The 19,630-nt window shown below is 38.0% G+C and overlaps 1 protein-coding gene across 1 annotated transcript in view; it reads right to left on the reverse strand.

The window, feature by feature from the left end:
- The window catches only part of WWC2 (WW and C2 domain containing 2), a 241,937-nt gene that overhangs the window by 48,319 nt on the left and 173,988 nt on the right, over positions 1-19,630 (reverse strand). The window contains exons 10-14 of the mRNA XM_044680083.1: positions 16,913-17,002; positions 14,737-15,371; positions 6,211-6,340; positions 3,556-3,636; positions 3,291-3,377 (exon numbers count right to left, since the gene is read on the reverse strand). Coding sequence (XP_044536018.1) covers positions 3,291-3,377; positions 3,556-3,636; positions 6,211-6,340; positions 14,737-15,371; positions 16,913-17,002 — 1,023 coding nt within the window. The remainder of the gene's footprint in view (positions 1-3,290; positions 3,378-3,555; positions 3,637-6,210; positions 6,341-14,736; positions 15,372-16,912; positions 17,003-19,630) is intronic.

Consider the following 19,630-nt stretch of genomic DNA (forward strand, 5'->3'; position numbering starts at 1 on the left):
TTTGGCAAAATTCCTCTAGCATCAATAAAATAACTTTTTACTTGGGGTTCTGGCCTGAGGTAGGCATAAAGACATGAGGAATGGAAGGAGTGGGTAGAGGTGAGAATCTCTAAATAAAAAAACTTCTTCCAAGTCCAAAAGAGTTCTCAGATGACAAGACTGTGGAACATTACGATGATGTTCTGCTGGATTTCAAAATAAAATAGTTCAAAATAAAGAAGACAAAAGGAAGACCCAGAGGTGATCAAATGTCAATTGGTGCAAATGAATATTCTTCATAATGAAAAATATTAGTCCTGCCAGAGATCGGTAATATTTGCACTGATGACTCAAACTCAGAAATAGCCTTTTCTTGGGAATGGCTCAGAAAGATCACATTAATTTGCCTAAAAATAATAATAGCAAGGTGGTAAGGACTTTAAACTTACTTGGCACACTGCCTCGGATCAAGAACAAAGAAATTTTGACTAAATGAGAAAATGAACATTTTCATTTTTCATTAAGAGTTGGCTTGACACCAGAGAACAGGATAAGCTGATAACCTGAAATCTCTACACCAAGAACAATGGCTCAGGTTCCCTTTCTCAATTCTGCCTCAGGGGGAGAATGAAGCACTAAACTCCTCCCAAAGCCTTCCTTTATTGAGGACTCAAGATTTACCTGGTAACTACATTTTTCTATAACTGTGGGCTTGGATTCAACTCCAAGGAACAATAAGCCCCTTGGTGCCATCCCATCCCACCTCCACTTTTCAGCTTCCTTTTATATATTATCTTCTTCCATTAAATTATAAGCTTCTAGAGGGAAGAGACTGTGATTTTTTTCTTACCTGTATCCCCCAAGCTTAGCACATAGGAAGCACTTAATAAATGTTTACTAAATTGAATTGAATTGAAAAATATGTCAAAAAATATTAAAGGACTTAAAAAAACAACTCTTTTATTTAAGTCCTTTAATATTTTTTGACATATTTTTTTATTTTTATACCACCTAATTTTGCTTGTGTATTGTTTCCCATGTCCCCTGCCAGGAAGCCAGCCCACAGAAAAAAAAAATTTCAATAATGTCCTGGAAAGAAGGTTCCTATCAATTAAATTTTTTAATTAAAATCCTATTAGAAAGGCCAAAGTAATTCATACAAGAAATCATTCATGATGCCAAAGTTGGATTTATGCCAACAATGCAAGGGTGAAATGTTAGGAAAACAATCAACATAATCGATCATATTAAAAAGAAAAATATCCCAAGCCACATCATTATTACAAAAGGTGCAGAAAAAAGCTTCTGACAACAGTCACTAAAAACCATATAAAATATTGGCATGGTAGGCTCATTTTTTAAAATCATAAAAAATATGGATCTAAAGCCAAAAGAAAGCATCATATGAAGTGGAGATACACTAGGTGGTTTCCCAAAAACATAAGAATAAAGTAAGGTTGTCCACTTTCCCCACTATTATTTAATATAGTTATGGAAATGGTAGCAATAAAATGAGAAAGAAATGAAAGGCATGAAATAGAAAGAAGAGATAAAAAGTATCCCTTTTTGCTGATGAAATGAAGGTATATACTTAGAAAGTTCTGCAGAATCAGCAAAGTCTAATTGAGGCAATTAATAGCTTCAGCAAAAGTGCAGGCTACAAAATAAATCCTTAAAAATCAATAACACTTCTATATGATAATAACAAAATCCAAGAGGCATGATAGGGAAATCCCATTTGGTTAGCTATGAATATTTTGGTGTCAATCTGCCAAAACACACCGAATTATTTATGTAATAGATTAAATTACAAAGTGTTCATTCCTTAAAGAAATATTATGAGAGAGCTAGATGGCTCAGAAGATAGAGGGCTAGGTCTGGAGATGGAAGATCTTGGATTCAAATCTGTCTTCAGACATTTCCTACCTGTGTGACTCTGGACAAGTCACTTGACTCCAATTGCCTAGCCCTTACCTTGGAAATGATACTTAGTATTAATTCTAAGACAGAAGATATGAGTTTTTAGAGGGGGAAAAAGAAATATCAAGTAGCTTAACTGGAAGATATTCAGTTATCATGATTAGACCATGCCAAAATAATAAAAAAGACAAAATTACCAAAGTCGATTTATGATACTAGTTGTATGACCTCAGGCAAGTCATTTACTCTCTCCTCTTGGTCTTAGTTTGCTCAGCTGTAAAACAGGGATGATAACGGCACCTACCTCACAGAGTTGCTGTGAGAATATATCAAATGAGATAACTATTATTAAGCTCTTAGCATAGTGCCTGACACACAACAGGTACCATTAAATGAATATTCTCTTCTTAGTGTTTGATAAACCCCTAAACATAGATTACTTAGGAAAGAATTCCCTATATTGTGAGAAGTGCTAAGAAAACTGGAAAAAATCTGGCAGAAATTAGCTTAGTCTAACATTTTACACCATGTCACAATAAATTCAAAATGAATATGAGAACTGAATATTTAAAAGATTTTACTATAAAAATAGTAGAAGTAGATCATAAATCTTTAAGAGGTATGAGTAGAAGTATTCTTAACAAAAGAAAGAATAGAAGCAAGAGAATCTTAATGAAAGATATAAAAGGGACTTTGGACTGCTTGAAATTGAAAAAACTTCTGAACAAACAAAATTAATGCATCTAGGTAAAGAAAAGATATGGTTGAATTGAGGAAAAAATCTTTGTATCAAATGTCCCAGACAAGTGTTCAATACTGAAAATGTCCATACTCTTTAACCTAGAGATTCTACTGCTAGGCATATATGCTAGAAAAGTCACTGATTAAAAGAAAGACCCCACATATATTGAAATATTTGTAGGAATTCCTTTTTTTTTTGGTTTCAGTAAAGAACTAGCAATAACATTGATGCTCCACAATTGTGGCACATAAATATAATGGACTTTTACTGTGTTGTAAGAAACAACAAACATGAATTCAGAGAAACACTGGGAAGACTTTCATGAACTGATGTAAAGCGAAGTAAGCAACACTAAGAAAACACTAAACATGACTACAACAATTTCAATGGCAAGAACAACTGCCATAAAACAAATAAAAACATATATTACAATATTGCACATTTGAGCAAGCGTGGCTCCAAAACTGAGTAAGAAAAGACATTCTCCTGTCTCCTTTGTAGAGGTGAGGGCAAGTAAGGAACACGGAGAAAGGGAAAGTACAGGTTCATGGGGGGAGGGGGGCGGGCCCAGTGGAATTCTCTGTACAGGATCTGATATTCTTTTTTTTTTTTTTTTAAACTATATTGGACATGGATGATTTTTACTTACACTTTTGTGTTCTGGGACAAAGAGAAAATCTGAAAGTTTCGGAGTTGTTCTACAATCACAATTAAACTGCAATTCTCAAGGTCATATCTGCCAAAATGAAAAGAGATTTGAAAATAGAGGATCAGGTTAGGCCAGTCATCACTGAATTAGGATGTAATGTAAAGAACTTTGCAAATATGAAAGTGTTCAGATAAATGTCAGTTATTAATAGAATGATTATAAAAGAGCTTTCCCCTCCCCACTTCTCAAATTGCAGATTTCTTACCTGAGTCCAATCCGAACCTGAGCAGTCTCTAAAATCAAAGCATCATCATCACAATAGAGAACATCCTCAATTTCACCAGGGCTAGGAGGAAAAAAGGCAAGTAATTTGAAAAACGATTGTTACCCAGCACTGTGTTTCATATAATCTGACTGCATATCTCTTTGAAAAGAAAAGTTAGCAGAGCCCTTTCAATATATTGGCAGTATTAATTATTAGGAGATTCATTCCTTGTTCTTTTGGTAGCCTGAATACAGTAGGATCTCACTTTTATACAACCAATATGGTCGCGTAAGTTGAAAAATCACATGTAATAGTGAACACTATTATTTAATAAGTATTGCTTTTATGAATATACTTGGGCCCTTTATGGTTTTTCTTAGGCTTCTCAGAGCTACCAGCATCACTATTTTTGTTCTTTGGGGCCATTACTAACAACTAATTAGTGTTAATGAAACAAAGAGAAGCATTGCTCTGACATGAACACGACTTGGTACAAGCAAGAACTCCTGACAGTGACTGATACAGAAGCTGATGTTTGGCACAAAGCCATACAACAACTCACACTAACTTTTCATGATGAGAATGAGTTGTGATTTGGTGAACTGCTGCAAGACTTTACGTTGCTTGGGAAAACGGCAGAGATTTAGTGCATAATTAAATCATTTTATTTTATTTTTTTCTGCCTTTATTTTTTTCAATTGCCAGTTATGGGGATCTGAATACACGTGTGCTGAGTTTGTGTAAAACAAGGTCCTACTGTACCCCACAAAAAGGGTTGGATGTGATTTCTTGGGAAAAAAATATTTTCGAATGATTGGCTCTACTGTGTAATGTAAAGACCATGCCCACCAAATACAGCTAACTGGAGAGGGAGGAGAAATCAAGGAAGAGAGATAAATAAGTTTAGTATGATAGTCAAGAGACTCCACTAAGTTCTACTCTGGTGCCTCATTGTGGTGTGGGAATGAACCCAAGCTTTTGTTCTATAGCAGTGATTCCCAAAGTGGGCGCCACCGCCCCCTGGTGGGTGCTGCAGCGATCCAGGAGAACGGTGATGGCCACAGGGGCATTAATATCTTGCCTATTAACTGCTATTAAAATTAAAAATAATTAATTTCCAGGGGGCTAAGTAATATTTTTTTCTGCAAAGTGGGCGGTAGGCCAAAAAAGTTTGGGAACCACTGATCAAGAGCAACACCAGATAGATGTAGGCACTGATGCCAGTCTATGTGAAGCCAGCTTAGCTCTGGAAAGGTCTTCAGTGATGAGTTACTGGACACCAAGGTCTTCCCGAGGGCTGAATTGCTACGTGGTAAAACAATGTAGCGGAGAGCACAGCTCCAATGAGTTGGCCACGTAGCCTGAATGCTGACCACATGCTTACCCAAAAGACTATTTTCCAGAGAACTAACAAAAGGTAAGCATTTATTTACATGGTGGTCAGAAAAAGTGGGATAAGGACACTCTCGAGGTGTCTCTGAAGAACTTGAGTTTTGACTGTAAGACATGGGAAACATTGGTTTTGCCCAGTGACATGCACCATATTCCATGAGCAAAGCAGAATTATAGAAGCATAAAGGAGCTATGAGCTGCATAAATTCAGAGCCACCTGTACCCTGAAGTTCTAATGGACTATTTGCATCTGATTTGTGGCAGAGCCTTCCAAATTCATATTGGACTGATTGGCCATAGTCAAGTCCATTCCGCCATCATGATGCCTTTGGTCCTCTTTGAGTAAGAAGTGTGAACAACAACTAGAAGTCAGTACTGCCTCCTTCACAAACTATGTGAGGACCCACTTAGCTAAGTCTGGGAACACTTGGTACCAATTATGACTTAGGTATAGCAACTCTCAAAGACTATCTCCAAATGATGGAGAAGCTACAAGTGAATCCATATGGACCACAGTACAGACCTTTGAAATCTACATTCAATAATAGCTATTCTGGCTACCCACATACAAGAGCACACAGTATAATAAATAAATATCAAGTTAAAGAAGAATGGCAGAGAAACACGGGACTATACTCTGGAGAGGTAACTAGAGTCCCCTAGGATTTTTATTACTAGTATGATTGTTCATGTTGATGAATTCCTAGACAAATCAAATAAGAATTACCCATCTAGCATCAGTAGGATATTAATCATACACAAAGTTGTTCAATGAATGAAAATATACTCATGCTTTCAGGCTCACACAACATTTTCTATGTGAAAAATAAACAGCAATTGTAGTCATGCCAAGATAACTATTAACACCTCCCTATTTACTATAACAAGACCTTTGGCCATATCAATTTTTTAACTGTGATTACAAAAAAAAATTCAGAATAATAGGTTTATCACAGCACTGGAACCATCATATTTAATACAGTCTTATACAAAAGCAACTAGGTGGCTCAGTGGAGAGAAAACCAGGCATGGAGGTGGGAGGTCTTGGGTTCAAATTTGGATTCAGTACACTTCGTAGCTCTGTGACCCTGGGCAAGTCACTTAACCCTAATTGCCTACCCTATACCCCTCTTCTGCCTGGGAACCAATACTTAATAGCTATTCTAAGACAGAAGGTAAGGGTAGTACAAAAAAAGAAATTATACATACTATTATTATGGATGAGATGTATTTTAGCTGACAACTATTACCAGCGAAACCTACTGTTTTACTGAAGCTTCGTAGACACCACTGTCTCCAGCCACGGACTCATCAGACACAGCAGCGGACACACAAGTGGTTTTCTCCTCAAGCAAGTGGCCGACTGTCCTCCTCTGCAATGGCTCTTCAATACCTAAAAGGATAGAGTGAAACCATCAATCAGGAATTTTTATTAGGAAAAGTTTGGCTCTCAGGCAGACCAAACAGGGCTTCCCCTTCCTGAGCATCATTTGACATCGATAATAAAGATATGGAAAGTAGAAAATCCTTTGGTTGTAAAGGATTGTTGGAATATTGCAAATAGAACTACGATGTATAAGCCCATCAAAGAGAGAGTCACAAACAAATTCTAATGTGGCTGTGGACAATACTAATGGTACCCAGAGTTTAGATAGCACTCTGGGCTTTGTACGAGGCTTTACAAAACATCTTATTTAAACTTCACAATAACCTCTAAGGTAGGTGTTATTAAAATTCCCATTTTACAGTGAAGAAATAGAGGCTTAACAGTTTAAATGACTTGTCCACAGTTGCATGACTAATGTCTGAGGCAGGATTTGAACTCAGGTCTTACTGACTCCAAATTTAGTGCTCTATCCACTGTACTACCTAGTCTCCTAGATTAAGCCACTTCCTCTCTCTGGCTCTCCATAGCCTTAGCTATAAAACATAAAGGTGTAACAGGGAGGTTTCTGACAGTAACAAAGAATATTCACAATTGCATAATTTGTTATAATTTTTAAAGAGGAAAAAAACTTCACATGCCTCAAAGTCTAGGAAATCAATGAATAGATAACATCTATTAGTATAATATTATTATGTTATAAGAAATCACAAAGGACAGGTAGGTGGGCAGTGGACAGAGTGCCAGGCCTGAAGTCAGAAAGATTCATCTTTATGAGTTCAAATCTTTCCTCGGACACTTACTAGCTGTGTGACCCTGGACAAATCGCTTCACTCTGTTGGCCTCAGTTTCCTCATTTGTAAAATGAACTAGAGAAGGAGATGGCAAACTACTCCCATATTTTTTGCCAAGAAAACCCCAAATGGGGCCACAACGAGTCAGGCATGACTAAAAAATGACTGAAAAAGAAATAACAAATGTGAAGAATTTAGAGCTACCTAAGATATGAAATATGAAGTACTATGAGGTATAGAACAGGGATTCAAAAGAAAAAAATACACACAGTGACTACAAGGATTTAAATAAACTTTATGTTAAGAGGAAATACATTCCTAGCTGTGTGACCCTGGGCAAATCACTTAACCCCACTATCTAGCCCTTATCACTCTTCTGCCTTAGAACCAATACTTTGTATTGATTCTAAGACAAGAGGGTACGGATTAAAAAAAAGAAAAAAATTTTTTTAACCCTTAACTTCTGTGTATTGGCTGCTAGGTGGAAGAATGATAAGGGTGGGCAATGGGGGTCAAGTGACTTGCCCAGGGTCACACAAAAAAATTTTTTTAAGTAAATAAAATTCAAGTCAAAGACAAAATATTTTTTTTCTGCCAATAATCAAGAAGGAAAAGAACATGTACTATCAGTTGAAAACAAGTTATTGGAAAGTTCTGTTTAAGGTACTTTAAGAGATTTTAGTTTCTAGGATAGCCTTTTGGAGGTATTAGTTGGGAAACATTTGTTGTATGAAAACAAAACAGATCAATTTTTTCAAAGTTAGACAAATGTCTGAAGTGCGGGGGGTGGGGGAAAGCGCCCTCACTTTCAGTCCTAAAATCCCATCTTTCTACATCTGGCATGAAATATTTTGTCTAGGGGAGAAACTATAGGATATATCAAAGTATTTCAAATCCTCTGATTCTTTAGTTCCCCTTTCAAACATTTGTTGCAGTTTAATGAAACATGTTTTACATGGGGCTCAGAACTATCTGTCTCTAAGCACTGGCAAAATCTCCATTACTGAGAAATTCTGTTTATTCAACATTAAGAAAGGTTGCCATCTGCTTTGCTTCCTCCTCCTTCCATATATTCCATCTTTATTGCCATCCCCCTCTCTACATTTTTTTAAAAAACCCCAACATAACTGCTTTTTGACTTACAAGAATTCCTAATATAGTTGCTACCATTAAAAATGTTTTTGCCCTATTGAATCTTTAGCAGTAGCTAGCACTTACCTTTTATCTCTCCCTCATATTCCTACATGAGCATCCTGCCAGGAGCAAGGAGCATTCATTTAAAGCTAGGTTCTGAACTGTAATAAGGCAAAAGCCCGCGGAGTTCTTTCATCTTTCTGTGAGTGAACGTCCGGATTGGTATGCATTACGCCCCCCTTCTGAGTCATGACTTTACATCTTGTTAAGATGTTTAAGTTTTAAGGCTTCCGATTACCGGATTGATTGCTGCATTTTTCCTTTTATTTCTGGCAGTGGGGATGCTTTTTTTCCTTGAAGATGAAGTGCCTTCTCCCTCCCGACCCCCCTTGGTGAGGGGGTGAAGGTGATGGCATGATTTATTGATTACCCCCAGGAATAACCATGGCAGCCCGAAATTGACTTTGACAATGACAGAGACCGACAGTGGAAGGACTTCATGGCTATTCCAACTAGGTTCCTGCCATCCAGCAGGGACCAAGGCTGGAGAGCAAAATATATATAAAAGGAACCTCCACTTCACCTCCACAGGGCAGCTGGGAAAAGGTTTGAGTACTGAGCAGGTGAGCCATCTACCAGTTAAACGCAGTTGAACATTTATTAAACACCAAATACACGGGAAGCACTCAGGTGCCAGAGAGCGGCTTCTTGGGCCCCCCTTGGTTCGCCCTGTCATCTTAGCATACTCTAGCCCCAACATTTCTCACCAGGAAATTCCATACTGGATCCTTCAATGAAGCCAACTGCTCCTACATGAAAGCCAGGCTGGCCTCTGAACACACCAAGGATTTAGACTTTTGTAGCCCGGGCTCTAACCCTGCTGCTCTACTGAGACAGTTTTCTCTCCAAGGTCACTAATGGCTTTCTCATGCTAGAGCGAATGGGGCTTTTCTTTAAATCCTGTGTTTATCTTCCTTCATCTCTCTGACGTATCTGACCCTGGATCATCATTCCTTCTCCTCTGGCTTTGGTGACAAATCGTCTTCTCATGGTTTTCCTCCTGACAGTTCCCATTCCAGCTCATTCGATGGCTCCTCATCTTCTTTGAACCCTGATAATATGTGGGTAACCCTAAGGTTGAATCTTGGCCCTCTTCTTCCCTTATCCTCTCTCCCTTAGTGACCACATTGACTCTCATCAATATTTCTATGTAGATGACTCTCAAATTGACCTCCAACATTTCTCTAGAACCTTTAGTCTTCACCCTCTAACTGACTCCAGTATCTCTAGCTGGATGTCTTCTTCTCATTTATTTAAAACTGAACACATTCCACCCTGCTCTCCCCCCACCCCCACCAAATCCTCTGCCTGATGTCTAATTTCTATTGATGTCAATTCCAGCATCTCAAGACTTTTTTTTTTTTAAACCCTTACCTTCCGTCTTGGAGTCAATACTGTGTATTGGTTCCAGGGCAGAAGAGTGGTAAGGGCTTGGCAATAAGTGACTTGTCCAGGGTCACACAGCTGGGAAGTGTCTGAGGCCAGATTTGAACCTACAACCTCCCGTCTCTAGGCCTGGCTCTCAATCCACTGAGCTACCCAGCTGCCCTTCCCCCCAAAAAAAACTGTTAAGGTTGGAAATTTGGGAAAAAAATCTTTATAACAAAAACCTCTGACCTTTAGGTCTAATTTCTCAAATTTATAAGGAGCTAAGTCAATTATACGGAAAATCAAGCCATTCCCCAATTGAGAAATGGGCAAGGGACATGAATAGGCAGTTTTCAGATGAAGAAATAAAAGCTATCAATAAGCACATGAGAAAGTGTTCTAAATCTTTAATAATTTGAGAAATGCAAATCAAAACAACTCTCAGGTACCACCTCATACCTAGCAGATTGGCCAATATGGTAGCAAAAGAAAGTGATAAATGTTGGAGAGGATGTGGCAAAATTGGAACATTAATGCATTACTGGTGGAGTTGTGAATTGATCCAACCATTCTGGATGGCAGTTTGGAACTATGCTCAAAGAGTGCTAAAAGACTGCCTGCCCTTTGATCCAGCCATACCACTGCTGGGTTTGTACCCCAAAGAGATAATAAGGAAAAATCCGTGTACAAAAGAATTTATAGCTTCCCTCCTTGTAGTGGCAAAAAAACTGGAAAATGAGGGTATATCCTTCAATTGGGGAATGGCTGAACAAATTGTGGTATATGCGGGTGATGGAATACTATTGTGCTCAAAGGAATAATAAACTGGAGAAGTTCCAGGTGAACTGGAATGACCTCTGGAATTGATGCAGAACAAAAGAAGCAGAACCAAGAGAACATTGTACATACAGACTGATACTCTGTGGTACAATCGAATGTAATGGACTTCTGTACTAGCAGCAATGCAATGATCCAGGACAAATCCGAGGAACTTATAAGAAAAAACGCTATCCATATCCAGAGAAAGAACTGTGGCAACAGAAATGCAGAAGAAAAACTTTTGCTTGATCACATGGTTCAATATGATTGGGAATGTAGACTTTAAATGATCACTCTATTGCAAGTATTAATAATATGGAAACAGGTTTTAAACAATGATACATGTAAAACCCAGTGAAATTGCTCACCAGCTCTGGAAGGGGGGGGGGGGGAGAAGAAGCAAGGGAAACAACATGAAGCATGTAACCATGGGACAATACTCTAAATTAATTAATTTAAAAAAAAAAGACAATGTTGGAACCATTTCTATAGCTTTTCTTCTTCTTGACCCCATATGCTACCTCATTTGACAACTACTATCTCGGAAATCTCTCTAGCATTTGTTCCATCTTCTTGACTTGAATTGCAACCACCGTAGTTCAGATTTTCATTTCTTAGCATCTGGATGACTATAATAGACTCCTACCTGGTCTCCATGACTTCCTCCTTGTCTATCTCATCTCTAAAATTGCTTTCATACTACTGTGTGACTAATCTTCCTAATGTGTAACTCTAATCATATCACTTCTTTAAAAAAAACATGCAATGACTCCCCAGTGCCCATTGAATAATCTACTCCTGATTGTGACTTTTGAGAGCATCTGCCATCTGGCTGCAACCTATCTTTTGAGGCATATCATATGATAATAATTTTCCAAGTATATGCTTTCTGGTTGGACTTAACTATTGGCCCTCCCTGGTTCTTAACTGTATGCCGTCTCCTTTATTATTTTCATTGCCTCTTTCATTGCATTATTTCATTGCCATTATTTTCATAGGCCCCTGTGCCTGATGTGAACTTCCCCTTACTTATTTCCTTATTCTGAGATCTCCCCCCTTCAAAGTCCAACTCAGCTTCCATTTCCTTCATGAAGCCTTCCCCTGATCTCCTCGTTCAACATGGTGCTGTGACTGAATTTCAGGTTAGCAGACCCGAGTTCAAATTCTGGATCTCCTGCTTACAATCTAATGTAACTCTGGACTCTGTCACTCCTTCACTTCATTTTTTTTGGCCCCTCAGCTTCCTTCATCATAAAATGGGGTAGTCATGAGTTTAAATTCAGTCTCAGATGCTCACTAGTTATGTGATCCAGGACAAGTCATTAAACATTAGTTTCCCTCAATTCTTCATCTGTAAAAATGAGCTGAAGAAAGAAATGGTAAGCCACTCCAGTACCTTTGCCAAGAAAGCACCAAAGTAGACCCCAGAGAGTCAGAAATGAGTGAAGCCACCACAAAAAAGGCTCCTACTCACTTAAACCCTGACGTGTGATCTCTCCCTTCTCAAAGTTCTGAGAGTTTTGCCTGATCCTCTCCGTTGCACTCATCACTTTCCCTTTTGCCATTCTTCCCTGCGTACATCCCTCCCTGCCTCCTCTGCCAGGAACATCCAGTTACTGTAAAGTGCAGAATTTAAACACAGTAAAGTGTGTCTGATAGATGGCAGTGTAGATTTTTAAAAATCATGACAATCAGTAGGTTTGCTGGGTCCTCAGGACCAACCTGAGACACCCCTCATCCAACAATAAATTGTAAACTCCTTGAGAGCATCCTCTTTTTTTTTTTTTTAAAGCGCTTACCTAAAATCCTATGTTTTGGTTCCCAGATAGGACAGAGATAAAGGTTAGATAATGGGAGTTAAGTGACTGGCCAAGGACACACAGCTAGGACCTGTCTGAGGCCAGATTTGAACCCAGGATCTCCCATCTCTATTCCTGGCGCTCAATCCCCTGAGCCACCCAGCTGCCCAACTCATCACATATTAACATGCAAAAGAAAAGGAAGAAAAGTGAGCTTCATTCTCTCTGTTCCTGCTTGGTTTTGCAAAGTACTCTTCATATCTCTAGCACTATTACTTTCATGGAGAGTTTTCTTACCTCTTGATTCCTTTGCTTTTGGGTCAGGGAATAGGGACCTGCTGAATGGGTTGGTTTGGATCTTGGGAAACAGTAGAGGGTAGGGATAAATGGGAAAAGGTCCTAGAATTTTTGTTAGCTCTCTTGTTAAAAGAAAATGGGAGTTGCTGAAAAAATTTGGGAAGGGAAGAAGAGGTACAGATAAATAGTTCAATTTTTTATCTTTTTAAGGGAAAAAGGGACATTGCTGAAATATTTTGAGAGGATATATGGAAAAATAGCTAAATTTTTTAGCTCTTTTGTTAAGGGAAACAGGGACTCTGTTGAAATATTTTGAGAATGCCAAAATTTCTACAGAAAAATAGCTAAAATGTTTGCTATCTCATTAAGGGGGAAAGGGACCTTGCTGTATTATTTTGAGAACAGAACTGGGAGAGCCACAGTATGGGTTACAGTTGAGAGGCTGTCTGTCTGTCTGTCTGTCTCTCTTTTTAAAACAGAAACCAGAATAATAGATGAGAGGGAGGAGCAATAGGGCCAAGCCAGAAATATTTGGATGCTGTCATTGGATAGGGAAGAAGAGCCGGGGCAATGAGGAAGAAGGAAATATGGAACATGTAGGTCAGATGAGGCAAACCAGGGTGATGGATGGGTCTGAATGTGGGGAAACAGCTGGCAGCAGTAGGAAGGTTGATATGAGGGAAAATCTACCTATCAGTTAGTGCTCTCCAAAACTGGAACAAGGTCCCTCCAGGGGCAGGAGGCTTCCTCTCCCTAGAAATCTTCAAGTGAAGATGGATCTGTCTAGCAAAGTTAAACTGGTTCATCACCGGCAGGTTGATCACAGGGGTGACATTTTTAGGCCAGAGCAACTTACAAAGGGCTTTCTTAAGATCTAAAAGAGGATATGCAGTCATGAAAGGATTCCCTTTACCAGTATAATCACAGAGCTTTTGGAGGAAGGGAAGAAGTATGAAATGAAGCATCCAGGAAAATGGAAGTGTTCCATAATCAAAAGACATGAAATGTTTTTTGGAAAAACAACACAAAAAGGCTTGGGGCAGCTAGCTGGCTCAGTGGATAAAGCCAGGCTTGGAGTCAAGAGAACCAGGATTCCAATCTGTTCAGATACTTCCTAGCTGTGTGACCCTGGGCAAGTCACTTAACCCCCAATTGTCTAGACCTTAATTCTTTTTTGCCTTGGAACAAATACTTAGTATTGATTCTAAAGCAGAAGTTAAAAGTTTTAGTTTAAAAAAAAAGAAAAAGAACTTAATTTCCTAAAGGATAATAAAACTCATAAAACATGCAGATTCTGGGTATTATTCTGCCCTCTAATAAAGGAATTCTATCTTCGATTTTTAAAAATTAATCTGTTAGTACACTGCTTTAATTCCCCAAGATTATCCTGAAAGAGCTCTTTACTTTGGTGGGTGGGTTGACCAGTCCCCCAAAGTCATCAAAACCACTTCCACCCTGCTAGAGGAGACAATTCAAATGGATCCTTCGTCCACCTTTTTTCCACATCTGAGTCCAAGCTACCCCATAGCCAACACAGTGATTCACTCCTCTCTAGACTGTCAATTTGTCCTGGGTCCAGAAGATGGCAGAGCAATACAGCACATCAGAAAGACCTCTTTTCAAAGCCGTCTTCTTAGCGAACAGGGGAGCTTGGCATGAGACAAAAATAGTATTCACACAGAACTCCCTAGGCATCTTAGACATTGAACCCTGGTGCTAATTAGCTGGTATGCTAATTGCCTTCGTTTTAATCTGTCTTAAGCCATCTTTTAAAAGGGAGCTCTCTTCTTTGCCATGTTATTTCAGTCTAAATACATTTAAGAAACAGGAGCTACAGTACCCAAATGCCTTCCCAGCTACCAGTGCTAATACTGATGCTATCTGGCTAGCCATAATTCAAACGCCAAGCTGAGCAGGCATCTGATGATTAAGTCTGCCAAAGGGTGAGACAGTACTTTTTTTCCTCATAACAAAGCAAAAATATTCCTAGGTATGCTAATAAAAACAAAGTACTCCCCTCCACCCACTAAATGAAAATCAAGGGGGTAAACAGAAGGGGGAAAGAGGCTGAATAACTTCCCTGCCCTCACAGAGTTGAGAATATGGCAGTTTTGTGGCATTTTTTCCCCTTTACCTGTAGTTCCTTCATTTAATGGCGATAAAGACTGCCTAACATCTTCATTCACATCTTTGTCCTCCACAAGAGCCTGTGATACTACTCTTGCATCTGAGTCCAGCAGCATCTGGTTGTCGGTAAGGCCAATATCTGCAAAATGGCTAGTCAAGTCACAGTCTTCAAAGTCTGTGGTGAGTTGGTGGAGAGGAGGATCCTGGGCAGACAAAGAAAAAGTACCTTCCAGAACTAGAGGAGAACTAGGAGGGGACAAGGAGGAGAGGGAAGATCTAGAGGAGAGGGATGTCACAGATTTGGGTGGCTCAGTCAATTTTGGAGTGTGGCCTGTCGCAACCGCCACCGGGGATTCTGAGGAGTCGCCGTAGCCCAGATGGCCGTGAGACTTCACCACCTCATTTTCATGAATGGTGGTAATGGGTCCAGAAGGAATGTAGCCACTTTTTTCTTGTAATAGAAAGTCCAGTTTATACTGATAATCCAAGTCTGGAACTTGATCCCCTTGGTTGTTATAATAGAGCTCTGTGGAGCTGAGAGAATTGAGTGACCCTCTGCTAGATGTGTTCAGAGACCCCCGACTGGACGCCAACGATCCCAGACTGCTCCCTGAAGACATGGACAACGTACTGGCAGAGAGACTGTTAAGAAACCCGACACAAAATACTTATTAAGAGAATACAAGAACATATGTAATAAATACATATTTTATATACATATGTATATATAATTTTTAAAAATAGAGTAAATATATAATTAAATTTTTCTTGACACATGAATTTGAAAGATCTGGCAGATATGACTATAATCTTCTTCCAAACATCAGCAGGAGAGTGGATGGCATCCAAAAATAAAATGTGACTGGCTATCATTATACTCTTCTACACTTAACTCATGAATTTATACTCTTACTCAATGAATGCTTTAATTTGTAACAGGAATTCTACACTTATTAAAAATTATTGTGTCTATGTATAAACCAGACTGAATGGCTTGTCAGCTCTGGGAAGAGGGAGGGTCGGGGAGGGAGGCAATATGGATCATATAACTTAGGAAAACTTGGGTGGAAATTTGTTATTAAAATTAAAAACAGGATTAAGTCTAGGGGGCAGCTTGATGTCTTAGCAGACAAAGAGCCTGGACATAGGAGGTCCTGGGTTCAAACCTGGCCTCAGACACTTCCTAGCTGTGTGCCCCATGTCACTTAACCCCACTGCCTAGCCCCCATGACTTTTCTCCCTTGGAACCAATACACAGTATTGATTCAAAGACAGAAAGGAAGAGTTTTTTAAAATTAAAGATTATGTTTTTCTCTAAATGTTAAAAAAAATCCAAGATCCAATATCTATTAAATATTTGCTGGTATGGTTACCTCTTAAGTGGTTATGCAATTTTATAATAAATTAAAGTAGGGGTAGCTTGGTGGTTCTGTGGATAAACAGTCAGGCCCGGAATCAGGAGGACTCAGATTCGAATCTGATCTCAGATATCTGTGTGACCCTAGGCAAGTCACTTAACCCCAATTGTCTAGCCCTTACCACTTTTCTGCCTTGAAACTAACATCAGTTTCAAGGCAGACAGGTTTATTAAAAAGTGTGAGAAAGGGAAAAATACATTAAAATACAAAGTATCAACTTTGGTTATTTTGTTTCCAAGAATAGCATGGAGAAGCTTTTTTATTTTAAGAAAAACATGACTGTAGAAAGAATTTGAACAAAGGTTGTGCTGTGCCTGTCTTAAACAATTAAACGGGAGGAAATATGCTGCTTGTGTTGTTTTTTTAATGTGATTGCTTTTAAGTGGAAAAAGTCTTTTTCTAAGTATTAAAGAATGAATTAATATAGTAAAAAGTTTGCAAGCATAAAATATGTTTATATTCATAAACTACTGCTTGATAGAGCTACAGATTCAGAACACATTCACCCATGATTGTGAACTCTTTATAAAATACACCTATGCAACAGGAAGTCATTCATATTTTAATGTAAACATCTCATTTGTTAGCATATCAGAATGATGTGACATTTTCAACTTCCAGGAAGTTCAAAATGAAGTGGAAGAGAACAAAAGATAAATTCAAATTTGCTTGAAATGGAGCCTACTCTGTCCTCCACCCCCAACTGATAAAATGAGTCGAGAACTTTACAGAACTGACACAGAAGAATATGAAATGCAGGCCCACCTTTTAATCTGTGAATGCAAATAAGTAGTTAATTTTGTAGTTTCTTCAAGTCTTTGTATCAGTGCCTTTTTTTTCTCTTCCAATTTTAGCCTAGAAAAAACACAATAAAGGGTAATTATTTTAAACTGTTTCAGTAAATGAATGAGGCCAGGTAGGTTAACAAAAAAAATGAGGTAAAGAAAAGTTTCTGATTACACAAAAAAATGGTCTCCAAAGCCGAGATTATAAGCTCATATGGGCCAGAGACCAGGCTATCTTCTTTTTTGTTCTGTCTCCCCAACGTATTTATCTAGCATGGTATTTTCCACAGAAGCAACATCCAATAATTTCTAAGAGAATGAAGTTAGTGGAAACAAAAGATCTAAGATGGGGGAAATAAAAGAAACAAACAACTTACGAAGAATTAAGTACATCCAAACTAGGCATGGCAAAAGCCACCTGGAACCAAATAATTTGGATTTTTAAAAGCAAAACCAAACCCAAATGATCATTTTTAAATACACTAATTATCAAACTGTTTCAAACCATCAGGGATGGGAGGAGAATAAGAACAGGGGGAAAGCCTTAAAGCTATGTGGATACATATTCTGTATAAATTCTATAGTCAGTTTCTGGAATTCCTATTATAAAAGTGTTAAACAGTAATAATAAAATGTTATAAATAGGCTGCCAATTTATTGTATTTATTAAGGAAATAGAACTTCACCTCTAAAGTCCTAGTGGTTGATGAAAAAATTTCTCAGGTTAGAATTTTCAATCAAGAACAAAAACACTGATTATTCTTAATAGCACCACCATAAATCATGACATACAGTGACTTTCAGTTTGTTGGTTTAGGCAAGAAGGCATAAAAGGGCCTGTTAGGTCATTCCTACACATGGTATGTCCCTTGCACTCATCACAAAACATTTTGACAGCAAAAGAGTTAGTGAGTTTTAAAAAAAAAAAAAAGCACGATTATTTTATTGAACTAGAATAGAAGCATATCAAGTATCTAGATTCCTAATGTTAGCAGCAAGAGTTATGAAAACTTGAAATCTATTTTCCTGATTCCATCGGAGAAATATTTATTTGGATATTTATTTGGGATCATACGTAAGGCTTCCTTACAATGACCTAACATAGTGATAAGTAATAAATACAAAAATCAGCTCATTTTCTTTGGAGAAGAAAAAAATTCTCTTCTTTCTAAAGTCTTTGAAATATTATGTATGTTTTAGGTACTAGAGCAACAAGCCCATATTTTATTTATAAGCATCTCCCTTTGGAAGTGTCAACACCACAATCACTATTTTTTAAAATCAAAAGTAATTCTTGGCATTTTTCTTTAATGCTTCAAAAGGTGTTAAATTTTTGCTTCACAGTTTTCAAAGATGTGTTTTCAAAAGTAGTACAGGCAGGTGTTGGGTGTTTTTTTAAACACACAAATATAAACAAAAAACCAATGAGGAGGAAAAAAGTCAACATAAAATAGGTTACTTAAAAATAAAGGTATTTAAAGGTCTGGAAAAAGCCAAGTAGCTGGCAAAATCCATGTCTTTTGTAAGAGAAACATTTTTTAATGAATTTTTAAAACAGAACTTCTCATAAAAAGACTATCAAGGCCACACAGAGAATTTAACTTTGCATTAAGAAGCGAAGACATTATTTTTAAAAATTGAGGCAAGCTGGAATCTCTGGCTTTTCAGTCATCTTAAGTGTTCTCTGAGCATCCCAGCCCAGAGGGCTCTTCCATTTCTGGACTTCTTTTACAATTGCTGCCGGAAAAATTCACTTGGCAATTAATTATGTGGTGCCCTGTGACAATTTTTTTTTCCTACCATGGGCTTGAATTGTCATTTAACACCATTATTTAACTTTTCTGATGTTCCTCTTTGGCCTCCTTCATCAAAGCTGGAAACTCCTTGAAAGTAAAGCCTATAAGTGTATTTCTTTCTTCATCATCCCCTTCACCACCTTCCTTCCCTTCATTATCTATTACGGTGAATATCCACATAATAGATACTCCAAACATCCACTCGCCGGATCTTTTTACTTTAACAGTAAGAATATCATCACTTGTTAAATAATACTTCTGTTCTCTCAGAAACCACCCATTAAAGTGGTTTTAAAGGTGAAGACAAAAAAAAAAGAAAAGCAGCAACTTTCTCTTTATGACTTCTTTAAGAAGAAATAAGCATAGTTGAGTTTGAGAAATACCAAAATGGTTGCAACATATTCATTTGTGGAAAATAACCTAAATTTTACAATGGTATATGATAGATCCAATACTGTGGATGCTATGGGAAACCAGCATATTGATTTTCAGCAATACTATCTGTGGCAGAAATGTAAATGCCATTGTCCTAAACTGTCCATCATTTCCCCATTAATGATTCTTTTCACCTTATTGTTCAGTCGTTTCAATCGTATCCCACTTTTTGTGACCCTATTTGAGATCTTCTTGGCAAAGATGCTGGATTGGTTTACCCTTTCCTTCTCCAGCTCATGTGAAAGAGGAGGAAACTGATGTAAAGAAGTTTAAGTGACTTGCCCAGGGTCACATAGCTAGGAAGTGCCTGAAGCCAGATTTGAACTCTGGAAGAGGAGTCTTCCTGATTCCAAGCCCAGTGCTCTATCCATCAAGCCAACTATTTGCCCTTCTTTATACCTAATAATCTTCTAAAATGCAATTGTTCCATTATTCTTCCTTATTTCCTAAATAAGAAAAAAGAAAAA

This window comes from Gracilinanus agilis, chromosome 6, assembly GCF_016433145.1.
Source record: "Gracilinanus agilis isolate LMUSP501 chromosome 6, AgileGrace, whole genome shotgun sequence".
Taxonomy (NCBI): Eukaryota; Metazoa; Chordata; class Mammalia; order Didelphimorphia; family Didelphidae; genus Gracilinanus; species Gracilinanus agilis.